At 42.0% G+C, this 25,465-nt stretch overlaps 2 protein-coding genes and 1 long non-coding RNA gene across 5 annotated transcripts; all 3 read right to left on the bottom strand.

The window, feature by feature from the left end:
• Nucleotides 1-1,319: 1,319 nt before the first annotated feature.
• LOC9320157 lies at nt 1,320-2,064 on the bottom strand. 2 transcript variants are annotated; one of them, XR_002333612.1, is made up of 4 exons: nt 2,020-2,064; nt 1,743-1,814; nt 1,566-1,612; nt 1,320-1,380 (listed from the first exon to the last, which is right to left on the bottom strand). It is a non-coding gene; the product is annotated as an uncharacterized LOC9320157 (long non-coding RNA). The 2 variants fall into 2 exon arrangements; XR_002333611.1 differs by having other exon boundaries at nt 1,566-1,814.
• A 7,072-nt stretch (nt 2,065-9,136) lies between these two features.
• On the bottom strand, nt 9,137-9,742 carry LOC110229840. 2 transcript variants are annotated; one of them, XM_021030858.1, is made up of 3 exons: nt 9,593-9,742; nt 9,472-9,526; nt 9,137-9,225 (listed from the first exon to the last, which is right to left on the bottom strand). In XM_021030858.1, the coding sequence occupies exons 1-3, from the start codon at nt 9,740-9,742 to the stop codon at nt 9,137-9,139; spliced, it is 294 nt and encodes a 97-aa protein (XP_020886517.1). The 2 variants fall into 2 exon arrangements, with proteins under 2 accessions (XP_020886517.1, XP_020886516.1); XM_021030857.1 differs by having other exon boundaries at nt 9,137-9,526.
• Nucleotides 9,743-24,150: 14,408 nt separating this feature from the next.
• On the bottom strand, nt 24,151-25,452 carry LOC9322204 (WEB family protein At2g17940). The gene is made up of 2 exons (XM_021031708.1): nt 25,072-25,452; nt 24,151-24,765 (listed from the first exon to the last, which is right to left on the bottom strand). The coding sequence occupies exons 1-2, from the start codon at nt 25,207-25,209 to the stop codon at nt 24,283-24,285; spliced, it is 621 nt and encodes a 206-aa protein (XP_020887367.1). The 5' UTR covers nt 25,210-25,452; the 3' UTR covers nt 24,151-24,282.
• Between the last annotated feature and the right edge of the window lie 13 nt (nt 25,453-25,465).

Raw genomic sequence — 25,465 nt, 5'->3', positions numbered from 1 at the left:
ACCAATGAAAAAATTATAAAATATATTAATAAAGGATAAAACAGAAAATTTAATGCTTTTCTTAATTTGTGTGAGAAAACCTTAAACGACAACTAAAACGAAACGGAGTGAGTATATATCTAGACTAAAAATTTATTCTACCTTTTTTGCAAATACTGATCGAGATACCGACTCAAAGTTACAAATTCATTTTCTTTGACGTCTCTAATTCATATTTTTTTTCCTATGATTAGCTTACGTAATCAATCCCTCTTTGTGTAGACCATGAAACCAAACCCTTAAGAAGAAGAAGGAGTCTACATCAAGGAGATCTCAAATCGAATGAGCTTTTAAATTCTTCAAACATAATCAAATTATCAGCTTGACCAAATTGCCCACCTTCATTCTGAGCCTGGAGGAGAGAGAGAGAATGAATCAAGTTAATAATTGTTTGATAAAAATATTTGAACGTATATATATGTTCCTTTCACATGGTCTAGATCACTGACATATGTAGTTATGTGTCTTAACGCTTACTTGTGAATTGTGATGTATATATATTACAAGTGGATATGCATATGAGTTTTTTCTGCGGATCCGAGAAGATCTTTAAAGGCTTTTTGGTGATTCAAAGTACGTTATTCCTATAAGAAGCAAGGATGTGAGGCTTGTGTAGCATCATGGTCTATGATTCCCTTTATGTGAAAATTTTCTTAAAAGACTTGTTTGGATCAGTTTGGTCCATTTGCCATTTTTTGGTGGCTGAATTTATAATGTGCCGATATATAAAAATGTATATCCATTCTGTGAATATTACGGTTAAGTAATCCAAAATTGTATGAGTGGACTTTTAATATTTTAATATATAATAAAATAATATATTTTTTGAGAAAACATGTTGCTTAATTAGTACTATATGGTCGGATTCACAACGTTTTTTTTTTCTTTAATAACAAATATTATACTCCGAGTATTAATTTATTTATTTTGATCTCACATTCTATTTTCTCCAAGTTTTAACTTTCTCAAATTTAGATGCAAACATAAACCTAACATCATTAAAACGGCACAACATCCCATAAATTGAAGATTATGGCCTCTAAGAGCATGATTAACAGTTGGAGTCCAAACCATATTTATAATTGTAAAAAATGCAAATTTTGAAATTTAGACACTTAGTTGGTTTTTCATTTTTTTCACACTCCAATGGTAGATCCAAAATTAAGGATCCAAAATTTTAATTTTTTTTAAAAATGTGTGAATGTCTTTTACAAAACTTAACAACACAAACAAGAGTGTGAAAGTCTTTTACAAAACATGATCTCACCAACTTGACACACTTGAATGGCACACCTTCATCGTTTAAACTCTTCATCCTTTAAACTCATCATCCTTTAAACTCTGAAAAATGACACAAGAACCAACTTAAGCATTCATTTCGCTTCTCTTAAGCACAAAACACAAACAACTAAAGCATTGATCAGTCTTAACCTAACAAGCATTTATCACAACTAACAAGCAACTTAAATGTCTTATCCAAAAGCTACGAAGACAGTCTTAACTAAAAGGAAGAAGAATAAACTCACCTGCATCTTAATTAGCCATGGGGGAGAACGAATGCATCATGAAGAATCTGAGAAATGAAGGAATAGCTTCAGTTATCAGTTATAGAACGAATATCAACAAATACTCATCACTAAACAAAGATATAAAAATAGAAACCTCGTAGTCAATGTACCATAACTAGAAGAAATATCATAAACCTGCAAATATTTTCTCTCACGAAACTTAGATGGAAACAATGCTAGTGAATTCTCTCCTTTTGCATCCATTATCTACAAAGAGACAACAAAACAACAACAGCAGTTTAAAACAAATTAATTGGAAACTCTCGTTGGCCTAAAACTATAACATGAAAAGGGAAGTAAAAATTCAAACTTTAATCAGTTCACACATACAAACTAAACCAACCCATTCTGAGGAAACGCTATGAATTGGCGAGATTGTATGAAACCTAAGAAAAATTTGGTTATCTTTTACCTCAATTTGATTGGAACCTCTGAGAGAGATGACTTGGGCAATGCTTGTTGGTGTCGGATCCCGCACCAGAAGTACGAGACCAACCAAAGATTGCCACGTAGTCAAGGTATTAGGCCCATAAAGGATGAAGCCCATTGGACCCGTGAGCTGAAGGGACGTTCGAAATGGTTGTCACCATTTCGAGAATCCGAAGTGACTGCACTGTGACACGAGTTCGATGAAAAAGGCATGAGTAAGTCGGTTCAAGGACGCTTGGGCCAAAAGAAGCGAGGCCCATGAAGATTGGAGTCAACTCAAATTCAAACGTTGAGCATTAAAGCCGAAGAATCAAAACGGACACATTTAAGAAGAAATAACTGTGCTTAATTACTCATTTTAATGTCGTTTATTTGTGTATAAATACAGGGGCCAATGGCCATGTAAGGGGGATCTTCCTCTCAAGAGAGAAATAATATAGCAGTTTTTTAAGTCTTTTACATATTCATTTTTGTCCCTCAAGAATAATCTTTCCCACTTAACAAAATACTTGAGTGTGTGAATCCGACTTCCACATTTTGGCGCCGTCTGTGGGGATTCAGGATTCTTGAGTGGTCAGATTTTTTCTTTTCTACATTTCCGAGATAAGCGACAATGTCCGGAGGAGACGCTGTTGAAACATCATTGGCCGAAACCCTCAAAGCTATGCAGCAAACCATGTCGGACATATCACAAAAGTTCTCGGATGTGGAGAAGGCCGTCGATACGTTGCAGACATCCCAGGTATCTCTTAGCCAAAACGTCAATAATATACAAACTCGTGTTCGCTCTTTAAGTGCAGGAAACCCGGTGGGAACCCGAAGAGGGATATTCAACTCGCCAAGTTCCGCTGCACGAAATGAAACCAGCGGACAAACAACTCCCGGTGCTACAAATAATGTAGCTCAGACGTCGGAGGAAGAGACACAGCTCGGGGATGAAGAACAACTTGCAGCTCAGTACGAGCAGGAGAACCTCGACCAGTTCGAGACCATGAAGAAGGTTAGCCAGGAATTAAAAGAAATGAAATCAAAATTTCATCAGGCTACAAGTTCGGAGCCAGACATCAATCGAGTCATTGAAGAAGCAAGGCGAACCCCTTTTATCCCGCGAATTGCAAGTTTGAGGATCAAAGATTCCCGGAAGCTCAAGTTGGACCCTTACAGCGGATTGGAGGATCCAAAAAGCTATCTTGCAGCCTTTCTGATCGCTGCAGGAAGAGTCGAGTTGGATGAAGCTGATGAGGATGCAGGCTATTGCAAGCTGTTTTCGGAGAATCTATGTGGCCAAGCTCTAATGTGGTTCACCCAATTAGAGCCGGGTTCAATCAGCAATTTCGACGAACTGTCAGCCGTGTTCTTAAAGCAATATTCTATCCTTATGGATAAAAGCGTTTCGGATGCCGATCTTTGGAACTTGACGCAAGGATCTAATGAGTCACTTCGAGTTTTCATCACCAAATTCAAAGGAGTGCTATCAAAACTCCCGAGAATCTCACAGCAATCAGCTTTATCTGCCCTACGAAAAGGATTGCGACATGATTCAAGGTTTAAAGAAGACTTAATACTTCATAAACCAGATACAATTCAGGATGCACTCTTCCGAGCAAACAATTGGATGGAGGTAGAAGACGAAAAAGAAAGTTTTGCCAAACGAAGTAAACAAGAAAAACCGGCAGTCACCGTCCCTACCAAGAAGTTCGAGCCTAGAGAGAGCAAAGGACCAAGGAAGTTTGGGTCTCAACCCTTCAACAATTCCGTCGAGAAACAATTCCAAGGGAAAGGAAGATCAAACACTTGGGTCCGTGATGAAAGTCTATATTGCGACATTCATAAAGTAACCGGACATTTAACCAAGGATTGCAGCGTTCTTAAAAAGCACCTCGCAGAGCTTTGGGCTAGTGGTGATCTTTCTAAATTCGATATAAAAGATTTTGTGAAGGAATACCACGAAGCAAAGGAAAACTCCAAAGATCAAGATTCCAAAAGACAAAGGTTATCCAACGAGGAAGAACCAAGAAATTTGAAGGGGAAGATCAATGTGATTCTAGGAGGATCCAGATTTTGCGGAGATTCAATAAGTTCAATCAAAAAGCATCGACGAAATGTCTCACTCAAAGCAAGCTTAAGCGAAGAAGTCGATTTTCAAGGTGCATCAATATCATTTGATGAAGAAGAAACTCGGCATCTCGAAAGACCGCATGATGATGCTCTAGTCATTACTCTTGATGTCGCAAACTTCGAAGTATCAAGGATCCTTATAGATACAGGCAGTTCGGTCGACTTGATCTTTTTAAGTACTCTGGAAAAAATGGGAATCAGCCGAGGAGACATAGTAGGACCTCCATCTCCGTTAGTTGCATTCACAAGCGAGTCAGCCATGTCTCTCGGAACAATCAAGCTACCGGTCCTTGCCAAGAAGGTATCGAAGATCGTGGACTTCGTTGTCTTCGATAAGCCCGCAGCTTACAACATCATCCTCGGGACTCCCTGGATTTATCGGATGAAAGCAGTCCCCTCTACATATCATCAATGTATCAAATTTCCAACAACAAATGGGGTGGAAACGATTCGGGGAGATCAAGAAGCTTCGCGGACTTGTTACTTAGCTAGCCACCGTTTGAAGATCCAATAGCAATTAACAAAGCCCGCAAGAGAAGGACTAAGGCAAAAATTTCCTAGTGGGCAGAAGAAAGAGGATGTAGTAGTCGAAGTAGTACTGGAAGAAGACAAGCCGGACCGGAAAATTAGAATTGGAGCAACTTTGACTGGCCAAATAAAAGAAGCTTTGATCCAACTATTAAGGAAAAACAAAGCATCGTTTGCATGGTCAGCAGCGGACATGCCGGGCATAAATCCGAGTATAATTTGTCATGAACTAAACGTAGATCCAAGCTTCAAACCGGTGAAACAAAAAAGAAGAAAGCTAGGAGTGGAGCGGGCAAAAATAGTAAACGACGAAGTGGATAAACTTTTGAAGATAGGGTCCATAAGAGAAGTACAATATCCGGAGTGGGTAGCAAACACTGTCGTTGTCAAGAAAAAGAACGGGAAAGATAGGGTTTGCATCGATTTTACAGACCTGAATAAAGCATGCCCTAAAGATAGTTTCTCGCTCCCGCATATAGATCGACTTGTAGAGTCCACCGCTGGAAATGAGCTGTTAACGTTCATGGACGCCTTCTCGGGTTATAATCAGATAATGATGAACCCCGAAGATCAAGAAAAGACGTCATTTATCACAGATAGAGGTATCTACTGTTACAGGGTAATGCCTTTTGGTTTGAAAAATGCAGGAGCAACTTACCAACGATTGGTGAACAAAATGTTTCACGATCACCTCGGGAAGACCATGGAAGTTTACATAGATGATATGTTGGTTAAATCATTGAAGAAAGAAGATCATGTTAAACATTTGGAGGAATGTTTTGATATTCTCAATAAATATCAAATGAAGCTGAACCCGGCGAAGTGCACATTTGGAGTCCCATCCGGAGAATTTCTTGGCTATATCGTAACAGAAAGAGGGATTGAAGCCAATCCAAATCAAATTAACGCCTTTCTAAACATGCCATCTCCAAGAAACTTCAAAGAAGTACAACGGTTGACTGGGCGGATTGCGGCTTTGAATCGATTTATCTCGAGATCGACAGATAAGTCATTGCCTTTCTACCAAATTCTAAAAGGGAACAAAGGATTCCTTTGGGATGAGAAGTGTGAAGAAGCTTTTGGGCAGCTTAAGGCATACTTAACCACTCCACCTATACTCTCCAAACCGGAAGAGGATGAAAAACTTTACTTGTACGTATCAGTTTCAAATCACGCGGTTAGTGGAGTCTTGGTTCGGGAAGACCGTGGGGAGCAGAAACCAATTTACTACGTAAGCAAGTCAATGACGGATCCGGAAACCAGGTACACAATGATGGAAAAGCTTGCACTTGCGGTGGTAACTTCGGCTCGGAAGCTGCGTCCATATTTTCAGTCCCATCCGATTGAGGTATTAACTAACCAACCACTCCGAACAATACTTCATAGTCCAAGTCAGTCCGGACGTTTGGCGAAATGGGCGGTGGAATTAAGCGAGTACGACATAGAGTTCAAAAGCCGGATCAGTATGAAGGCTCAGGTCTTAGCAGACTTCCTGACCGAGCTACCAATACCTGGAACGATAGAGCAACCGGAGAACCAAACTTGGAAATTATACGTAGACGGGTCTTCAACAAAACAAGGATCCGGAGTGGGAATCAAGTTGGAATCTCCAACATCGGAAATTCTAGAACAGTCATTCCGATTGTTATTCAATGCCTCCAACAACGAGGCAGAATACGAAGCCCTTATTGCCGGACTACGACTAGCACAAGGAGTTGGAGCTAAGGAAATATTGGCTTATTGCGATTCGCAATTAGTAGTTAACCAATTTAATGGAGACTATGAGGCTAAAGATTCAAGAATGGAAGCATACCTCGAACTGGTGAAGGATCTATCTAAATATTTCTCGAAATTTGAATTAATCCGTATACCTCGGAGAGAGAATACAACTGCAGATGCACTTGCCGCGTTGGCGTCAACATCAGACCCTGAGTTAAAGAGAATTATTCCAGTAGAATGCATCTCGGAGCGAAGCATTCAAGACAGCAAGGAAACCCTCGTCGTTACAAGGTCTCGAGCAGCGGCACGCGAACGTGGCGAACCAGAGATCGAACCGCCACCCAATAAACGAAGAAAGTCAAAGGGATCAAATACATCTAACAAGGAACCCGTTGTTTTAGCTGAAGAAGTGATTCCAGAAACGATGTTAGAAACCGAGCCATTAATCGAGGAGGATGTTCTTGAACCAAACGAACATCCCGAACCAGAGCCACGGATATTTCAAAAAGTTGACCAAATTCTGGCTAAAGACTGGAGGGCTGACTGGAGGGAGCCAATAAAGCACTACATCATGACAGGTGAGCTCCCAAAGAATAAATGGCAGGCCAGGAAAATGAAAGTCGTTAGCGCAAAATTTTGTCTGTCGAAGGATGCGTTATATAGACGAGGTGTCAGTGACCCTTACCTATTATGCATTTTTGGGCCCGAAGTCGAAATCGTCATGAGCGAGGTGCATGAAGGATTATGCGGGAGTCATTCATCAGGAAGAGCTATGGCTTTTAAAGTTAAAAGAATGGGGTATTTTTGGCCCACTATGATCACTGATTGTGTTAAGTTCGCCCAAAGATGCAAGCGCTGTCAACTTCATGCACCATTGATCCATCAACCGTCGGAATTATTCTCCTCCATTTCCGCCCCGTACCCGTTTATGAGATGGTCAATGGACATCATTGGACCATTACACAAATCAACTCGAGGCGTACAGTACCTTTTAGTCCTTACGGACTACTTTTCAAAATGGATTGAAGCCGAGGCGTATGTTGGTATCAAGGATTCGGCGGTGAAGACCTTTATTTGGAAAAACATTATATGTCGACATGGAGTTCCGTACGAAATAGTCACTGATAATGGACCACAATTCATTTCACACGAGTTTGATGCCTTTTGTGCGGACTGGGGAATCAAAGTCAGTTATTCTACTCCACGATATCCGCAAGGAAACGGACAAGCTGAAGCCGCGAACAAGACAATATTAAGCAATCTCAAGAAACGCTTAAGTCATCTAAAGGGAGGATGGTATGAAGAACTCCAACCCGTCCTGTGGGCCTATCGTACAACCCCTAGGCGACCTACAGGAGAAACTCCATTCTCTTTGGTTTATGGCATGGAGGCGGTAGTACCAGCTGAACTCAACGTGCCCGGACTTCGTCGAACAGAAGCACCGTTAAATGAGGAAGAAAATTCAGCAATGCTTAACGATTCACTAGATACCATAAATGAAAGGCGTGATCAAGCTCTAATTCGGATCCAGAATTACCAACAGGCAGCAGCCCGGTATTACAATTCTAAAGTTAAAAGTAGGCCGTTCTTCGTGGGAGATTACGTATTAAGACGCGTCTTTGACAATAAAAGAGAAGAAGGTGCCGGTAAACTTGGTATTAACTGGGAAGGACCTTACATCATTACTGAAGTGGTTCGAAACGGCGTTTATAGGTTGAAAGACTTAGAAGACAATCCGGTCAAGCGACCTTGGAATGTGATCAACTTAAAGAAGTTTTATGTTTAAAAGCTACATGCATTGTTTATGTACATGAACTACGATTTGGCTTGATCCCGAAATGGGTACGTAGGCAGCTCGAAAACGGGTTCAGCTATTAATAAAATTTTTTGTTTTATTTCTTTATTAAAGGAAGAAGGTTCGGCTATGCGAACATACAAGAGATTGGAAATAAAGCGTTTATTCAAAAAAAAAAGGAGGGCGAAGTGTCCCTCATCGTACACTTTGAACTACGAAATCCTCGTTGACGAGCAGAACACTTCAATTCCTTGACCAGCAAGATCGAGGATTGGCATCATGCAGTCCGGAATTCGAGCAAAGTCAGAGATTCCAAGCTCAATCCACTCTCCGGGGTGAGATTCAAGGATGTGAAGATTTCTTGACACCATAGTAAGTCTGCGTTGCATCCGGTTAATCCTCTTCCGTAGCCTCCTCTTTTCCGACGTAAGCTTCCGGTGTTGAAGTTCGAGTGCCTCTATGAATGCCGTCGCTGTTCCTTGGTCTCTGATAGGTAGATCCCTGATCAAAGCACATGGGGCTCGGATTTGAGATCTCAAGAAGCCGCGAAGTGGAGGAGGCTGCCTGTTGGGCTCACTTGGAACATCTTCATTCATCATTCCGATTCTGGAGAAGTCGGGCATAGATTCTGAACAGCGTAGATTGAACTCCATGCCTGCTAAAATAAAAAAAATGGTGAGGAGTAAAGGGGAGTTGAACCTATAATTTATAGGAACCCCATATCCCTAGCAAGCTACGGATTCTATCCAAGTAATGGAATGATTCGCGGAGGGATTTATGCCCTCGAACGGATCCTGCATTAAAAGACGCATCTCGAAGAATATTTGGAGAAGATGGAAAGTAGCAAATATTTCCATAAATAAAAAAAAGGGCCGAAGCCCATTACGAGTTTTTGTTTTAAAAAAAAAAAAGAAAGAGAAGTGAAGAAATTGGAGAACATTTATGGGAGAGGCTCAGGAACAGGCTCCTTCATCGCCGGTTTAGTCCTCGAAGTGGACGCCTTGTTTCTGGCATCCACTTCGGAACGATCCCGAAGGCGTTTCCGGCAGTCGCTGGCCTCCTCCTCCAAGTCCTCTTCCTCTTCATCGTCGGATGGAGTGACGAAGACGGGGGCGTTCACAGGGCCCGGGACTCCTCTTGCGCGGAGATACGTCCGAAGCATCTTCGGGATCTCGGCAACGGAGTCGAAGTTCCGCCACTCCCATTGAAAGGGATCGCTCTCCAGGGCTCGTATCTTTCTTTCCACCCGGGCGATGCGAGCCTCGAGCGTTTGCCTTTTGAGGCCCAGCCGCTGCCTCTCTTCACATAAGCGACGGTGCTTGTCGGCGACCTAACAAAAAAAAATGATGATGAATAATATAAAGTGAAAAGTTTTTAAGTCAAAAACTTTATTTACCTTGTCGATGAAGTCGCAAGCCTCTTTCTTCTCCTTTGAAGGGAAGTGAAAGACGGCGTGAGGAAAGAGAACGCCGGCCGGTTCAAAGCCGTCACCGGATAAGAAGAGTGGACTGCCGGGAGCGATGGGGGCTACTTCTTCGTTTTCCATCCTTAGAATATTTTCCAAGAGAGATTCTATAGTCATGTTTAATAAAGCCTATAGGTAGGTAAGCCTTTATTTATAATGATTTAGGGTTTGTCTTGGAAACATAAATTCATTAATGGTAGCGTGCCCAAGTGGTTTAAACCATTTTTGGAAAATCGAGAAAAGGCAATTATTACATTAAAAGACGAGCCGTTCTCTTTAAGAAGGGAAAGAGCAACCGTCACATTAACTGCAAAAGTTTCTAAGGCCCAAGCCTGACAAGTTTACCGAGTTGACTAAACCCGAAGTGGGGAACTCGCTTTAAGCCGAGCTCAGTTCTCGCATTCTAAAGAGAAAGGTCTGATCAGCCTAAAAATCTCGAAAGCATTGCCACAAGGCCACAAAAGGTTAAAAGCGGACTTTGCAAACCCGCATTTAATTTTAACCAAACCCCCTTGGGCCACAACCTAGAAAGGTTTAAAAGCCTCCTCAGGCAAATATCTTGTTCAAAAGAAAATAATAATAAAGCCTCCTTAGGCAAAAATAAGTTTGAAATTAAGTCTTAAAAATAAAGGGACGATCCCCAATTTAAAAGTGGACACAGCCACTACGGAACAGCAGCCACCTCGGAGTCCGGCTCAACAGTCGAAGCTTCATTCACGTCCTTGGCAGCTGCTTGATCAGATAAAGCTCCCTGACCACCCTCCGCGGCACAACCAACCTCCGGAGTGACCTCCGATACCATAGGAGCTACGGGCGGGACAACATCCTCCGCCTCACTTGAGCCTAGGAATAATAATTCCAGTCAATCACAGGTGCAAGAAAAGGAAAGGTAGTAAATGTCAGGGGCCAAGCATTACCTGCCCAGTCTAGACCTGATTCGCTTATAGGAGGCGATTCGGTGAAGAATTCCGCGAAGTCCTGAGGGTTGAAGGTCGAAGTAGGAAGAGCGGCCAAGCGACTCCGCTTTTCAGAAAGATTAGCCGATAGTTCGGTTCTCTCTTGATCCTCGGAGAAATCTGCATCATGGATTTGATCCAGCAGGATCAGGTTGCTCTCGTGCTCCTTGATGTCAGATTCCAGGTCAGACCTAGCCTTCTCAGTCTGCATGAATCGGATGGCCCCTTGGATTAACTCCATCCCGCGTCCTTTGACCTCTTTTCTGGCTTTTGATGCCGACCTCGCCAACTCGGAGTCACGCAATTTGGCGATCGCCTTGTACTTCGCGTTGAGCTCGATGAGTTGGTTGTGCAGGGAATCAGCGTTTGATTCGGACTCTTGAAGCCTACCTTGAATACCAGAAAACTCTTCCTGGAGTTTGAAGTTCTGGTCGTACTGACCCTGCAGCTCCCCCTTTATCTGCGCGAGCTCGGATGTTAAATTGTCGACTTTGTCCTCCAGATCATGCTTGGAGCCGGCAGAAGAACTGAGTTCGGCCTCAAGGGCGGAGAGTTTCTTTGTCAACATGTCAATCTCCTTCTCCCGGCCAATGACCAACCCTTCGTAATGTTCGATCATGTCGTTAAATTCGCTTTGAGCCTGGCGTTATACATGAACCCAGGATGACGAGTCAGTTCGCAGAATAGCAATACAATAAAAAATATACATAAAGGAAAGCGGAACTAACCCGGGATGAGTGATGCGCGTGAAGCAAATAACGTTCACGAATCGCAGGGCGCCATTTGTTGAAATCTGGCAAGATCGAACCCGAACGGGTCTTGAAGCATCGGAAGACGCTGCCTTCTGTCTCCATAGCTGCGAAGAAGGAAGAATTATAAAAATCGGAATTTTGATAAAAACAAAAGTTTAAGTGTGTGTAAATCACCAAACCTGAAAGCGATTTGACTTGAGGTACAAGAGCAGGCTTCAGCCTCGAGGGAGCATCTCGAGATTCAGAATCTCCTTTTTTCGGAGACGCGCTCCGGGCGGTCTTTCCACTATCAGACTGAGAAGAGGAGGACATGTCAACCGGTCGTGGAGGACCCATTGGTTCAGAAGGAGGGGATGACCGAGGTGAGCGGTCAGTCCGGGCTCTTGACTTTTCCCTCTGCGGGGAAGGATCTCTGCGAGAGGACTTGTCTCTCTTCCGGCGAACCAAGTTCTTAATTGGCTCGTTACTAAAATCATCTCGGGGAGGACGAGGTGAATCACAGCGAGGAGATTTATCCCTCCGAGGAGAACGTGAGTCGCGGCGATCGCGACGGGGAGTTAGTCTGAAGGAAGCAACAGATCGGGCTCCCTCGGTACTGCCATCATCGACCAGCAAGGTCCTACTATAGTCCTTCTTGTCTATAGAAGTCGCGAGAAACTTTTTCTTCTCCTCGCAAGCCTCAGCCATCGGCTTGGAAAGCAACTTACGCTTGGCCGCAAGGGCCCGAGATGACATTCCCTGAGTTGAGGGAGGGGGAGAAATTTGGTGAAGATGACCAGGCGGACTCATCCTGAGTCTGTGGTTAGCCTCTATGAATCGTTCGAGAGTGAAGGAATTCCAAAGGGTTTCCCCTTCAAGAATTATTTTGAAGAATTCGATGAACTCTTCAGATGGGAGATTGGAAGCGATGAAAGCTGCGAAATGAAACAATGATGTTAGTTAATAAAGATAAAGAAACAACTGGGAAAGATACGGGCGACCTAATCTCTACCAGGTTTCGCCGACCACTTCGAAGGGAGGAAATCTGCAAGATTTCCAATCGAAGCGGGAGTTTTCTTAATCAAGAACCAAGGATGATGCCAATTTTCATCCTTGTTTGGAAGATGCGAAATGATGTTCCTGTTGGCGTTAGGATATGCTGAGAAGTACCCCGTTTTCTTCGACGAGCTTCTCACGCTTAGAAGCTCATTTAATTCGGCAACTCCGATAACGTAACCGGCCTCCGCCGCGATTGTTATAATGCCGAGAATAGTACGAAGAAGATTGGGGGTTAATTGAGGAAGAGCGATTTCAAGGGCCGCTAGGTATAAAATTAGGGCTTCGGGAAGAGGAAAGGTCAGCCCGCAACCTTTGAAATAAATCTCATACACACAGAAGTAACCATCGCGATGGTTCTCTGGAGATTCTGTGGGGGAAGCTATTTGTGCTTCCGCCATAATTTCCGGCGGAATCCGGCAAAGCTCTTTCAACCGCTCGAGGGATTGAAGAGTACAAGTGGACCTATAGTGCGGACCGGCAATGTCACCAGGGCGGGTGCACTCGTCGTTACTAGAACGCCTCTCGTCGAAAGACGGAGACTCGGGTCTATCGGAATCAGAAGTCATTGGTAATAAAGAAAAATTCAAGATCCGGCGAAGAAGGGTTTTGGTGAAGGAACGGAGAGAGAGGTTTTGATTAAAGTACAAAAGTAAAAGAAGAGAGTAATGGTGAAAAGAAGTTACCTCAAGCTAATGATGAAACCGCCTCGGAAGTCGTGTGGGTAGTGGGAAGGTTTTCCCCGTTTTAATAGTAATTAATCAATATACGGTCATAATGATGACAGATGTCACTCGGTTAAAAATGGCTATTGCCGAAATTAAAGGAGTGATGGGATTTTCGGCGGGAAATCATGAAGATTCTCGAGCGCAATCTTTGGCCACTTGAGCATTTAAAGTCCTCCGAATTGGAATAGCACTTCGAAGAACTTGGGGGGCTAATTGTTGGTGTCGGATCCCGCACCAGAAGTACGAGACCAACCAAAGATTGCCACGTAGTCAAGGTATTAGGCCCATAAAGGATGAAGCCCATTGGACCCGTGAGCTGAAGGGACGTTCGAAATGGTTGTCACCATTTCGAGAATCCGAAGTGACTGCACTGTGACACGAGTTCGATGAAAAAGGCATGAGTAAGTCGGTTCAAGGACGCTTGGGCCAAAAGAAGCGAGGCCCATGAAGATTGGAGTCAACTCAAATTCAAACGTTGAGCATTAAAGCCGAAGAATCAAAACGGACACATTTAAGAAGAAATAACTGTGCTTAATTACTCATTTTAATGTCGTTTATTTGTGTATAAATACAGGGGCCAATGGCCATGTAAGGGGGATCTTCCTCTCAAGAGAGAAATAATATAGCAGTTTTTTAAGTCTTTTACATATTCATTTTTGTCCCTCAAGAATAATCTTTCCCACTTAACAAAATACTTGAGTGTGTGAATCCGACTTCCACAATGCTCTGACATTCCTCAAACGTGAAATCATGCTCCGACGCCGCTTGTTTCAGATTCCTTCTTCCTTTGTTCATCTCTTCTTTCTCCTCAGACTAATCCTTCTTACCATTGATATAGTATTCCAGAATGTTCTAGAAGCTTCTCGATCTCACGTGTGGAGTAGCAGAGCACGTGTGACTTGATGAGCTGGAGGATAAAATATTCTACTTGCAGAGTAACGATGACGGAAGCTGTTATTGACTCTGTTACTTTATTTCACGTATAAGAGCACATGTTTAGCTCACGCTTTCATTATGCAATTTCATCTTCTTTGTGTAATCTTCTAGAACTTTCTGTGCTCTCTCCTCATCGTTTTGCTGGAGGTACTCCTTGAGAGTCTCTTGCAGGTGGGATGTGTTGTTGCGTTCCTTTGCGAACGTTGTAGCAGCTTGATTAATAAAACCTTGAGAACACTATTTTGCATTTACTCTGTTCTTACTCTGTTTACGTTATCACTGGTATCAGAGCCAATCGGTGCTCGGAAAAAAATGGTGGTGGCAACGAGAGCTACGGCGCAACAGACTGAAGCTGAAGGAAGTGTAGATGATGCTCAGCCAACCAATCGCGTAACAACGACGGAGGGAATTGAGTCACGGCTGGAACAAATGCTTAGTCGGACTCAGGCGATCGAGATCTCTGTTGCGGCGCAAAATAAAAAACTGGACCAGAATCTAGCTGATATGTTTGCGATGATCAAGATGATTCCAACACATCAAGCTTCATCGAGTGGAAAGCAAGTTGTGGACAAACAATATCCAGCGTATTCTCGTACACCAGAGTCTTTGGAGGAAGGATCAGATCTCTTTCGTGGTTCTAAATCAGGTATACATAATCAGCGTGATCAGATCACTAGAATCGGAAAGGTAGATTTCCCTAGATTTGATGGTGATGGTATCAAAGAATGGTTGTTTAAGGTGGAGGAATTTTTTGGTGTTGATTTTACACCATGGGACATGAAAGTAAATCTGGTTGCGTTGCATTTTGATGGTCATGCATCAACTTGGCATCAGTCCTTGATGCAGGAACCTAAGAATCATGGACTGTTGCGTGGTTGGGAATCTTATAAGCTACAGGTTAAGGAGAGGTTTGAGGATGTGATGGAAGATCCGATAGCTGAGCTCAAGCAGCTTCAAGAGACTACGGGAATCACGGAGTACCATGAGAAATTTGAACGCATCAAAACTAGAGTGGCTCTCTCAGAGGAGTACTTGGTGAGTGCATATTTGGCGGGGTTACGGCTTGAAACTCAAATGCATATCAGAATGTTTGATCCGAAATCTGTCAGACAGTGTTTAATGTTGGGACGTCTCTATGAAAAGGCTCATCCAATACCAAAAGTCACTCCAACAATGTGGTATAACAACAAGGCAGTAGGAGGTAACTCTTCTGATAAGAATATGGGGCAAGTTAAGAAAGAGAACAACTACTCTCCACAGCAATCCTTAGATCAGACTATGAGTACAGAATTCAAGAAGCCTACAAGGAAGTTTTTATCTCAAGAAGAAATGAGTGCTCGCAGGGCTAAGGGGTTGTGCTACTTGTGTGATGAGAAGTACACACTTGACCATTACCTTAAGCACAAAAAGACACAGGTTTATATGATTGAGGTTGAGGAGGCAGAATCAGAAACTGAAGAAGTGGGGGTTGAGAGGGTTAATACAGAAACTGCAGTGGTTCAACATGAGGTTAGTTGCAGACCACAAGCCTCAGTAAGCGCAGTTGCAAGGGTACCAGGTTATTCAACGATGAAGGTCAGAGGTATATATAATAAACGAGTATTATTTGTTCTTTTGGATTCAGGATCCACTCATAACTTCATGGATCCAAAGGCAGCAAAGTGTTTGGGGGTTAAACAGAAACCAGCAGGAATGACCAGAGTTTCGGTAGCAGATGGTAGTCAGCTACAAGTATTGGGGAAAGTGGATCAATTTAAATGGGAATTTCAGGGTACACCATTTCAAGCTGACTTCATGATTATACCATTGGGGGGATGTGATGTTGTGTTGGGAGTACAGTGGTTAGTCACCTTGGGAGATATTACATGGAATCTACAGAAGCTGGAGATGAGTTTTATGTGGAATAAACAGAAGGTATTATTACATGGTACAAAACAAGGGAGTGTAAGGGAAGTAAGGAAGATCAAGTTTAACAAAGGGCAAGAGGAACAAGTGCAGCTTTCAATGATAAGTGCTCATGTTATTGATCAGCCTGGGGACTGGAGTATATCAGCTCTAGAACTTGATAACATGGATGATGCTTCTTTCACTGCTGTTCAACGACTCAAAGAAGCATTTGCTGATATTTTTTCAGAACCAACATCATTGCCACCATTCCGTCCTAATCACAACCATAAGATTCCTCTCATCAAAGGATCAGATCCAGTTAATCAACGGCCTTATCGATATGTAGTTTATCAGAAAGATGAAATTGACAGGATAGTAGAGGATTTGCTACAGAGTGGTACTATTCAGGTTAGTTCAAGCCCATATGCAGCACCAGTGGTCTTGGTCAAGAAGAAGGATGGGTCATAGAGGTTATGTGTGGACTACAGGGGCTTAAATGGATTAACTATAAAGGATAGATTTCCCATCCCTCTAATTGAAGACCTTATGGATGAATTAGGAGGGTCTTGCATCTTCTCAAATATGGATCTTCGAGCAGGTTCATCAAGGGAGGTACACTTAAATGGAACATTTACAACAAGTATTTGCTAAAATGAAGGAACATTGTTTATATGCTAAAAAGAGTAAATTTGCGTTTGCTACACCAAAGATTGAGTATCTGGGACACTATATTGCTGTAGTAGGGGTTTCAACAGACCCTGCGAAGGTTCAAGCAGTTGCAGATTGGCCTATTCCGACATCTTTGAAGCAGCTGCGAGGATTTCTAGGTCTTGATGGTTACTATTTCAGTTTTGTCAAGAATTTTGGTACTATTGCAAGGCCATTAACACCAAAATAACCGACGTGCCCGGTCGCTTACAAACTGCTCTTGCCCCCGGGATCTCTCATTCACCCAGTCTTCCATGTCTCTCAACTCAAAGCAGTCGTGGTGATCTTGGATCGAAAAATGGTCAAGCATCAAGGAAAAGCTGCGACAATGATCTTGGTTCAGTGGAAAAATGAATCAGCTGAAGAGGCAACTTGGGAATATCTCTTTGATGTGCAGAAGAAGTTTCCTTCCTTCGAACCTTGTGGTCAAGGTTCTTCGAACAGGGGAGCTTTGATATAGTATTCCAGAATGTTCCAGAAGCTTCTCGATCTCACGTGTGGAGTAGCATAGCACGTGTGACTTGATGAGCTGGAGGATAAAATATTCTACTTGTAGAGTAACGATGACGGAAGCTGTTATTGACTCCGTTACTTTATTTCACGTATAAGAGCACATGTTTATCTCACACTTTCATTATGCAATTTCATCTTCTTTGTGTAATCTTCTAGAACTTTCTGTGCTCTCTCCTCATCGTTTTGCTGGAGGTACTCTTTGAGAGTCTCTTGCAGGTGGGACGTGTTGCTGCGTTCCTCTGCGAACGTTGTAGCAGTTTGATTAATAAAACCTTGAGAACACTATTTTGCATTTACTCTGTTCTTACTCTGTTTACGTTATCAACCATCTTCTTCAGAGATAACAGGTTCACGAAAGTTGAACTGTCTTCGGATTTCCTTAAATGCATCGTCTAATCCCTAAATCCAAACAGTTTTCAGTAGTTCTCCTTGGTTTGGTTCTGATTTCAGTCGGAGACACTCTCCGACAGTAGTTCTCCTTGGTCTGCTTCCGATTTCAGTCCCTCCTTGGTGAAATCGCCGATGAAAAAGAGAGAGAGAGAGAGAGCAATTCGCGAAAGAACGAAAAGTAAACGAGGAAAAAAAAAATCGGGTGTTGTCTTATTTTTCCACCAACCACAATGAGACACGTAGACGGATCCAAAGCTTGTCAAAAATCCAAAATTGGACCCAGATTCATTGTTTATTTCATTTTAGATTAATTTTTTGGATCTTTTGAGCCTTGGACATGGTCTTAGACCCACCGTTAATCATGCTCTAATGTTTACTAGTTTTTGTAATGGTTTTTGGTTTTTGTTTTTGAAAAACTCATTTTTCACCCATTCAAGATTTTGTGAAAATGGTTTTCCTAAAAAATAGGGAATCTAGTTTTTGCAAGATTTTGACAATTTTCATTGACAATTCAAAATCCATCTTATTTAAGTTTTTCACCTTTTCTAAACAAATTCTTAACGTATCATTCTTTTTGTTATAATACATCATATTGGACTTATAACCGGGCCCAATAAGCCCATCAGGGTTATTCATTATGTACTCTAAAACCCTAGGTTTATATGCCTATATATATGTATCATTATTCATGGAATGGAATGAGACAACAATAAGTTTCACAACACGTTATCAGCACGAGTTTGCTCTTAACAACCCTAACCCTAAAAATCGCAAAACACTGTTCACGCCAACACTGTTCACGCCGACACTGTTCATCGACACTGTTCACGCCGACACTGTTCATCGATACTGTTCATAAACACTGTTCATCGGTACTGTTCATCGACAGCGTGAGTTACCGAGGTCTTAAGCTCCCGGTTCAATTCGTTTAACCCCAATTGGTGAAAGGTAAAAACAAAACCTTAAAAGCTTAAAGATCAAAAACCTTGTATTACTTAAACCTAACACTCAAAATCGAAAACACTAAGCCATGGCCGAAATCTTAAAACCTAAATCAAATCAAATCTAAAACCGCAATTTTCGTGTATCCCCTAAACCGGAAATCATTCTCGGTTAACTCCTAAACCCGAATATCAATTCGATTCATCGGTTAAACCGATTATCAAACCGGTTCCAAAATAATAACCGGATCTCAATCTGGGTAAACCGGTTCAAACTGGTTATTCTAAACCGGAAATCAATTCGGCCCAAACCGGAATCTAATATTCCGGTCCAACTTTAAACCATTAAACCGAACTTATGTTCCGTATCCTTAAAATTTACGATTCCCGAGAAAGTTTCCTAAAATAGAAACTTTCCTCAAATAGCAAATGACCCGGAATGAAAACTTTCCTCATTTAGAAAGTTTCCCAAATTAGAAACTTTCCTCATTTAGAAGGTTTCCCTCAAATAGAAACTTTCCTCATTTAGAAGGTTTCCTCAAATAGAAACTTTCCTCATTTAGAAAGTTTCCCTCAAATAGAAACTTTCCTCATTTAGAAGGTTTCCTAAAATAGAAACTTTCCTCAAAATAGAAATTTTCCTCATTTAGAAAGTTCCCCAATTTAGAAACATTCCTCAAATATAAAGTTTGCTCAAATAGAAACTTGCCTAAAATAGAAAGTTTTCCAACTATTATTTTAACAAACCCCTAATGAAATCAATTTCATGTTCGAGGCCCTCAAGGTCTCCGGTGAAAACTATCTCGAATGGGCCCTGGACACCAGGATTTTCCTCAACTCAAAGGGACTGGGTGCGTGTATCCAAGCGGATAACAAAGCCTCTGATAAAGACCGGTCCCAGGCGATATTTCATATCCGCCATCATTTGGCCGCGAGCCTCAAACAACAATATCTCACTCTTGAGAACCCACTCGAACTTTGGGTGGCCCTGAAAAAACGGTATGATCACCAGAAAACGGTGCTCTTGCCACAAGCCAAGTTTGACTGGAAGGAACTCCGGTTCCAAGATTACAAATCTGTGGATGACTACAACTCCGAACTCTTTCGGATAGTTTCAATCATGAAACTATGTGGTGAAGAGGTGTCTGATAATGATCTCCTCGAGAAAACATTATCCACCTTCCATACCCAAAACATTGTGCTTCAGCAGCAATATCGTGCAATGAAACATACATTGTACGAAGATTTGTTATCTTGTTTGCTCTTGGCTGAGAAAAACAACGAGCTGTTAATGAGGAACAGTGCCCAGAGGCCCCCGGGATCGGCTCCAGTACCAGATTCCCGCAAAGAATCGTGGCCGTGGACATGGGAATGGACGTGGAAAGCGTGGACGCGGAAATGGACGTGACAACCGACATAACCTCGGTTATGGTTCCGGTAAGGGCCGTGGTATCTCTAAACCAAACCGCCCTGCCCACCCAACCAATCAGTCTGCCTGCACCAGTTGCGGAATGTTCAATCACTGGACAAAGAACTGTCGTATTCCCAAGTTTCATTGCGATTTTTATCAGAAACATGGGAAAGCACCTGCTGAAGCTAACATGGCCCTGCAAGTTGATGCTAACGACACCACCATCGAGCCGACCGATCCCATGGACTACGAGATCTCAGATCTCCTCGATTGATTCTATCATCTGAACATGTGTTGTTATCAAACGGCACACATCTGGACATTCCAGATGCATTATACTCACCCAGCTCAAAAAGAAACCTTTTAAGTTTTAAAGATATCAGACTTAATGGTTTCCACATAGAAACCCAGGGTGAAGGGAATAAAGAATCCCTACTGATCACTAAGATCACACTTGGCCATAAACAAGTCCTCGAGACTATATCCGCTTTATCTACTGGCCTTTACTATGCCAAGGTCAGTATGATTGAGGCTAATAATGCTCTCAAAGCCCGGTTCCAAGACTACACTATTTGGCACGACCGGCTTGGTCATCCCGGTACAACCATGATGCGTAAATTAATCCAAAGTTCTCAAGGACACACCCTTCGAGAAAACCGAATCTTCCCTCAGCACCTCATGTGCACAGCTTGCTCCCAAGGGAAGTTGATCACTCGGCCTTCACCAGTAAAAGTGTCCAAAGAGACATTGCATTTTCTGGAAAGAATCCAAGGAGATATCTGTGGTCCCATTCACCCACCTTCTGGGACATTCCGGTACTTCATGGTACTAATAGATGCTTCGACCCGTTGGTCGTATGTATGCCTGTTGTCTTCTCGGAACCAAGCTTTTGCTAGGTTGTTGGCTCAAATCATCAGATTACGAGCCCACTTTCCAGACTTCCCACTAAAGACTATACGTCTTGATAATGCTGGTGAATTCACTTCCCAAACGTTTAATGATTACTGTATGGCCATGGGGGTGACCGTTGAACATCCTGTGGCACATGTCCATACTCAGAATGGACTTGCTGAATCATTCATTAAACGAATCCAATGGATTGCTCGACCATTACTCTTAAGGTCGAAACTCCCGGTCTCAGCTTGGGGACATGCAGTATTACATGCTGCTGAACTAATACGCATCCGACCATCTAGTGAGCATAGATATTCCCCATCCCAATTATTACAGGGTCATGAGCCAGACATCTCCCATCTCAAAACATTTGGGTGCTCAGTCTATGTACCCATTGCTCCACCACATAGAACCAAAATGGGACCTCATAGGAGGATGGGAATATATGTTGGTTTTGATTCTCCCACCATCATCAAATATCTCGAGCCGACCACTGGAGACCTATTTAAGGCCAGATATGCGGATTGCCAATTTGATGAATCGGTATATCCAACATTGGGTGGAGAGAAACACAAGCTGGTCAAAGAGCTATCATGGAATCAAACATCCTTAAATTGGCAAGATCCTCGGACTCTAGAATATGATTCGGAGATCCAAAAGATTATACACTATCAAAAGCTAGCTAATTAATTGCCAGATTCCTTTGCTGACCCGAACAAAGTAACCAAATCGTACATACCAGCTTGTAATGCACCAGTACGAATCACTGTTCCAACGGGACAAGTTCAAGTTGCTACAGAGTCTGCATCACGAAATAAACGTGGCAGACCTCTAGGTTCCAAAGACAAGAATCCACGGAAATCAAAGAAAGGTGCAATAGTTGAAACCGGGATTCCCAATATAACAGACATAGCGCGCGCTGAGACTCACTCTAATGAACCACCAGAAGAGGTTTGGGACGCCGAATCTCTAGGTTCTGACGAGATCGATAACAATGAGATCTCTATCAATTACAACATGTCTGGAACCCAATGGAACAGAAAAGAAGTCGACTTAAATGCACTCTTTGCATACAAAGTAGCACTTGATATTGCGAACACGCAAGAGGATCTAGAACCCACGTCTATCATAGAGTGCACTCATAGAACAGACTGGCTAAAATGGAAAGAAGCCATAAACGTGGAGTTAAAGAGTCTCAAACTCAGGAATGTGTTTGGTCCGATCATCCGGACACCATTCAGTGTCAAACCAGTGGGCCATAAATGGGTCTTTGTGCGTAAAAGAAACGAACTCGGTGAAGTCGTTCGTTATAAAGCACGGCTTGTAGCACAAGGATTCTCACAGAGACCCGGAATCGATTATGAGGAGACTTATTCTCCGGTGGTGGATGCAACTACTTTTCGATTCCTCATAAGTCTGGCCATAAGAGAAAATCTAGATTTGCGGTTAATGGATGTTGTCACCGCATATCTCTATGGGCCCCTCGACAATGAAATATACATGAGATTACCAGATGGCATAGAGCTTAAAGATAAGCATGCATCTCGAGATCAATACTGCATCAGGCTGAACAAATCCTTGTATGGACTGAAACAAAGTGGACGTATGTGGTATAACCGGTTAAGCGAATATCTCATCAGAGAAGGCTACAAAAACGATCCCATCAGTCCATGCATTTTCATCAAGAAATACTCAAACAAAGGATTTGTAATCATAGCAGTTTACGTGGATGATCTAAACATCCTCGGAACATCTGGTGAAATCTCCCAAACAGTCGACTGCTTGAAAGCAGAATTCGAAATGAAAGACCTAGGTAAAACTAAATTCTGTTTGGGTTTACAACTTGAGTACGTTAAAGGAGGAATCCTTGTGCATCAAGCGGCTTACATTGAAAAAGTACTCAAGCGATTCAATATGGACCAGGCCCACCCATTGAACAGCCCAATGGTTGTCCGGAGCCTAGGATTGGACAGTGATCCATTTGGTCCCAAGAAGGACGATGAAGAAATTCTCGGTCCAGAAAAGCCATACCTCAGTGCTGTAGGAGCGTTAATGTACTTGGCTAGTCACACTAGACCAGACATTTGTTTTGCCGTGAACCTCCTAGCTCGCTTCAGCTCATGTCCAACTCAGAGGCACTGGAATGGTATCAAACACCTCCTAAGATACCTTCAAGGTACTAAAGACTTAGGACTGTTTTACACTAACCACAACAAGGATGGACTAGTTGGTTTTGCTGATGCAGGATATCAATCAGATCCGCACAATGCCAAGTCTCAAACTGGTTATGTGTTCACGCATGGAGGAACAGCTATCTCTTGGATATCGATAAAGCAGACAATCACTACCACTTCATCAAACCATGCAGAATTTTTGGCCATTCACGAAGCCAGCAGAGAATGTGTTTGGCTACGATCCATGACTCAGCACATCCGATCAGATTGTGGTATGAAAGAAGATAAGGAGCTCACGGTTATGTTTGAAGACAACGCGGCTTGCATTGCTCAACTCAAGGAAGGTTATATCAAAGGAGATCGGATGAAGCACATCCTACCGAAATTCTTCTCAACCTCGGATTGGCAGAAGGATGGTACGATCAGCGTTCAACAGGTCCGATCATGCGATAACTTCGCCGACCTTTTCACCAAATCATTGTCCGCTTCAACACTCCGAAAGCTCATCCAACAAATAGGAATGAGTAGATCTACGGTGATGCTCTAATCAGGGGGAGTAATGCGTGTTGTACTCTTTTTCCTTCACCATGGTTTTTCCCACTGGATTTTCCTGGTAAGGTTTTAATGAGGCAACATTCCCCAGCGTATTATCGAGATCCCGATTGACCATCAGGTCCGGTTACTCCGTCCAAGGGGGAGTGTTATAATACATCATATTGGACTTATAACCGGGCCCAATAAGCCCATCAGGGTTATTCATTATGTACTCTAAAACCCTAGGTTTATATGCCTATATATATATGTATCATTATTCATGGAATGGAATGAGACAACAATAAGTTTCACAACACTTTTTTCATTTTCTAATTTTTTTTTCTTTTATTTTTGCAAAATCCTAAAACCAAAAACAAAAATCTAAAATCCAAAAACCAAAATCTATAATCTAAAACGTATTTAAAAATTCACAACCATTCATGGCCTATATATCACAGAGACGACACCTAATTAGAAATCGCAAAAGAATAATATGTACATATAAATGTTGACGATAAAACTGCGTGTGTTCAATGTGATAACAAGTAAGACTTTTATCTATAGAGAAAATTGTAAAGAACCAAGGTAAGATCATTGCAAGATATATGCAGTAATCCTTTGTAAACATACAAGTATTGTTCATCAAACTCTTAGAACGGGATTGATACATTTCGCATTCGCATCACATTAACTATATTATATAACGATATAAAATCATACAATCAATATGACCTAGCATTATTGGACATATATATATATAGATCAATCTCTTCCTCGGGTTGCTCTAAACCATCCCATGAACGGAGCAAAACCCTTCTTTGATTTTGTCTTCTTGACCAAACAATCATTCTCTTTCTTCTTCCTCTCCTCTTCGTCCCCGACGCTTGACATCACACGTGTCAGCAAAGGCGAGCTCGCGAATGTCACGAGTCTCCTCTTCTCCAACTCCTCCGTCGTCACAATCTCTTCTTCAACATCTTTAGACATCGTCGTTTGATGCTGTTCAACGAACTTGAGTTCCTCAATCTCCGGATTATCTAGGCGACTCGACCTCGTCCTGTTGAGCCGTTGTATCTCCTTCCTCCCATGTTCGAGTTCTTGTGTTAGAGTTTTGAGTCTGTTGGACATGATCGTGTTAAGTTGTAGTGTTCTTGTAAGAGTTTGTTTTGTCTGCTTGAGCTCTAGTGTTAGAGATCGTAGTCTTGATTGATGACGCGGAGTTAAATTTGTTTCCTTTGTCCGTATCTGAAACCGTCATATACATGTGATGTAAAAAGTAAAAACTATATGGGAATGTATCAATTTATTCATATATACAATGACAATTCAAATTATGGATGTTATATACACTCACACACACACACACACACACATACTTATATGAATATTTTACAAACTTTTTTTTCATTTTATTGTGTGTTGTATATCTAGTAATAGAATTTTTTACAAAAATTGTAAACAATTAGGTCAAAAGGTTAGATTTATTACCAACATATAAATATTCCCAAAATAAAAATTAGCAATATTTGTGATAATATAGAACATTGTTACCTCTTTAAGCCTAGTTGCATAGATCTCTCCGGCTAAAACTTTCTCTCCGAACATGGCCACCGCTTCTTTCACCGACCCAAACGCTGCTTTTGTCTCTATCTCCGCCCGACCACTTCCCCAATCGTTGCCTCTCTCCATTACTCTCCTTAATTATACGTACCTTCTTCCATCAATATTACATAACACAAGAATTAGTGTTACTTTTTTGTGTCTTATATAGCAATTTCGAGGATGTTAGATTCTTAGCGTTCACTACACTTGAATTTTGGTTAATTAAAATTATAATGATGGCTTTTGCTCCTGTCTAATTAAAATTCGTTAGCTAAATGTGACCATCTTGATAACAACACCTCTCCTAAAATTAAAAAATGCACCACGGGCCTCTTGAAATTAA

The sequence above is a fragment of the Arabidopsis lyrata genome (assembly GCF_000004255.2).
Source record: "Arabidopsis lyrata subsp. lyrata unplaced genomic scaffold ARALYscaffold_3, whole genome shotgun sequence".
In the NCBI taxonomy this organism is placed as follows: Eukaryota; Viridiplantae; Streptophyta; class Magnoliopsida; order Brassicales; family Brassicaceae; genus Arabidopsis; species Arabidopsis lyrata.
The sequence above is the reverse complement of the archived record's forward strand: the minus strand, read 5'-3'. Positions and strand labels throughout refer to the sequence as shown.

Bases quoted from the DNA above. Each gene is read 5' to 3' on its own strand.
- LOC9322204 (XM_021031708.1), bottom strand. From the start codon at position 25,209: ATGGAGAGAGGCAACGATTGGGGAAGTGGTCGGGCGGAGATAGAGACA. The intron at 24,766-25,071 runs GTAACAATGTTC...TGACGGTTTCAG, and splicing joins ATGCAACTAGGCTTAAAGAG to ATACGGACAAAGGAAACAAA.
- LOC110229840 (XM_021030857.1), bottom strand. From the start codon at position 9,742: ATGGAAAACGAAGAAGTAGCCCCCATCGCTCCCGGCAGTCCACTCTTC. The intron at 9,527-9,592 runs GTAAATAAAGTT...TTTTTTTGTTAG, and splicing joins CTTGCGACTTCATCGACAAG to GTCGCCGACAAGCACCGTCG.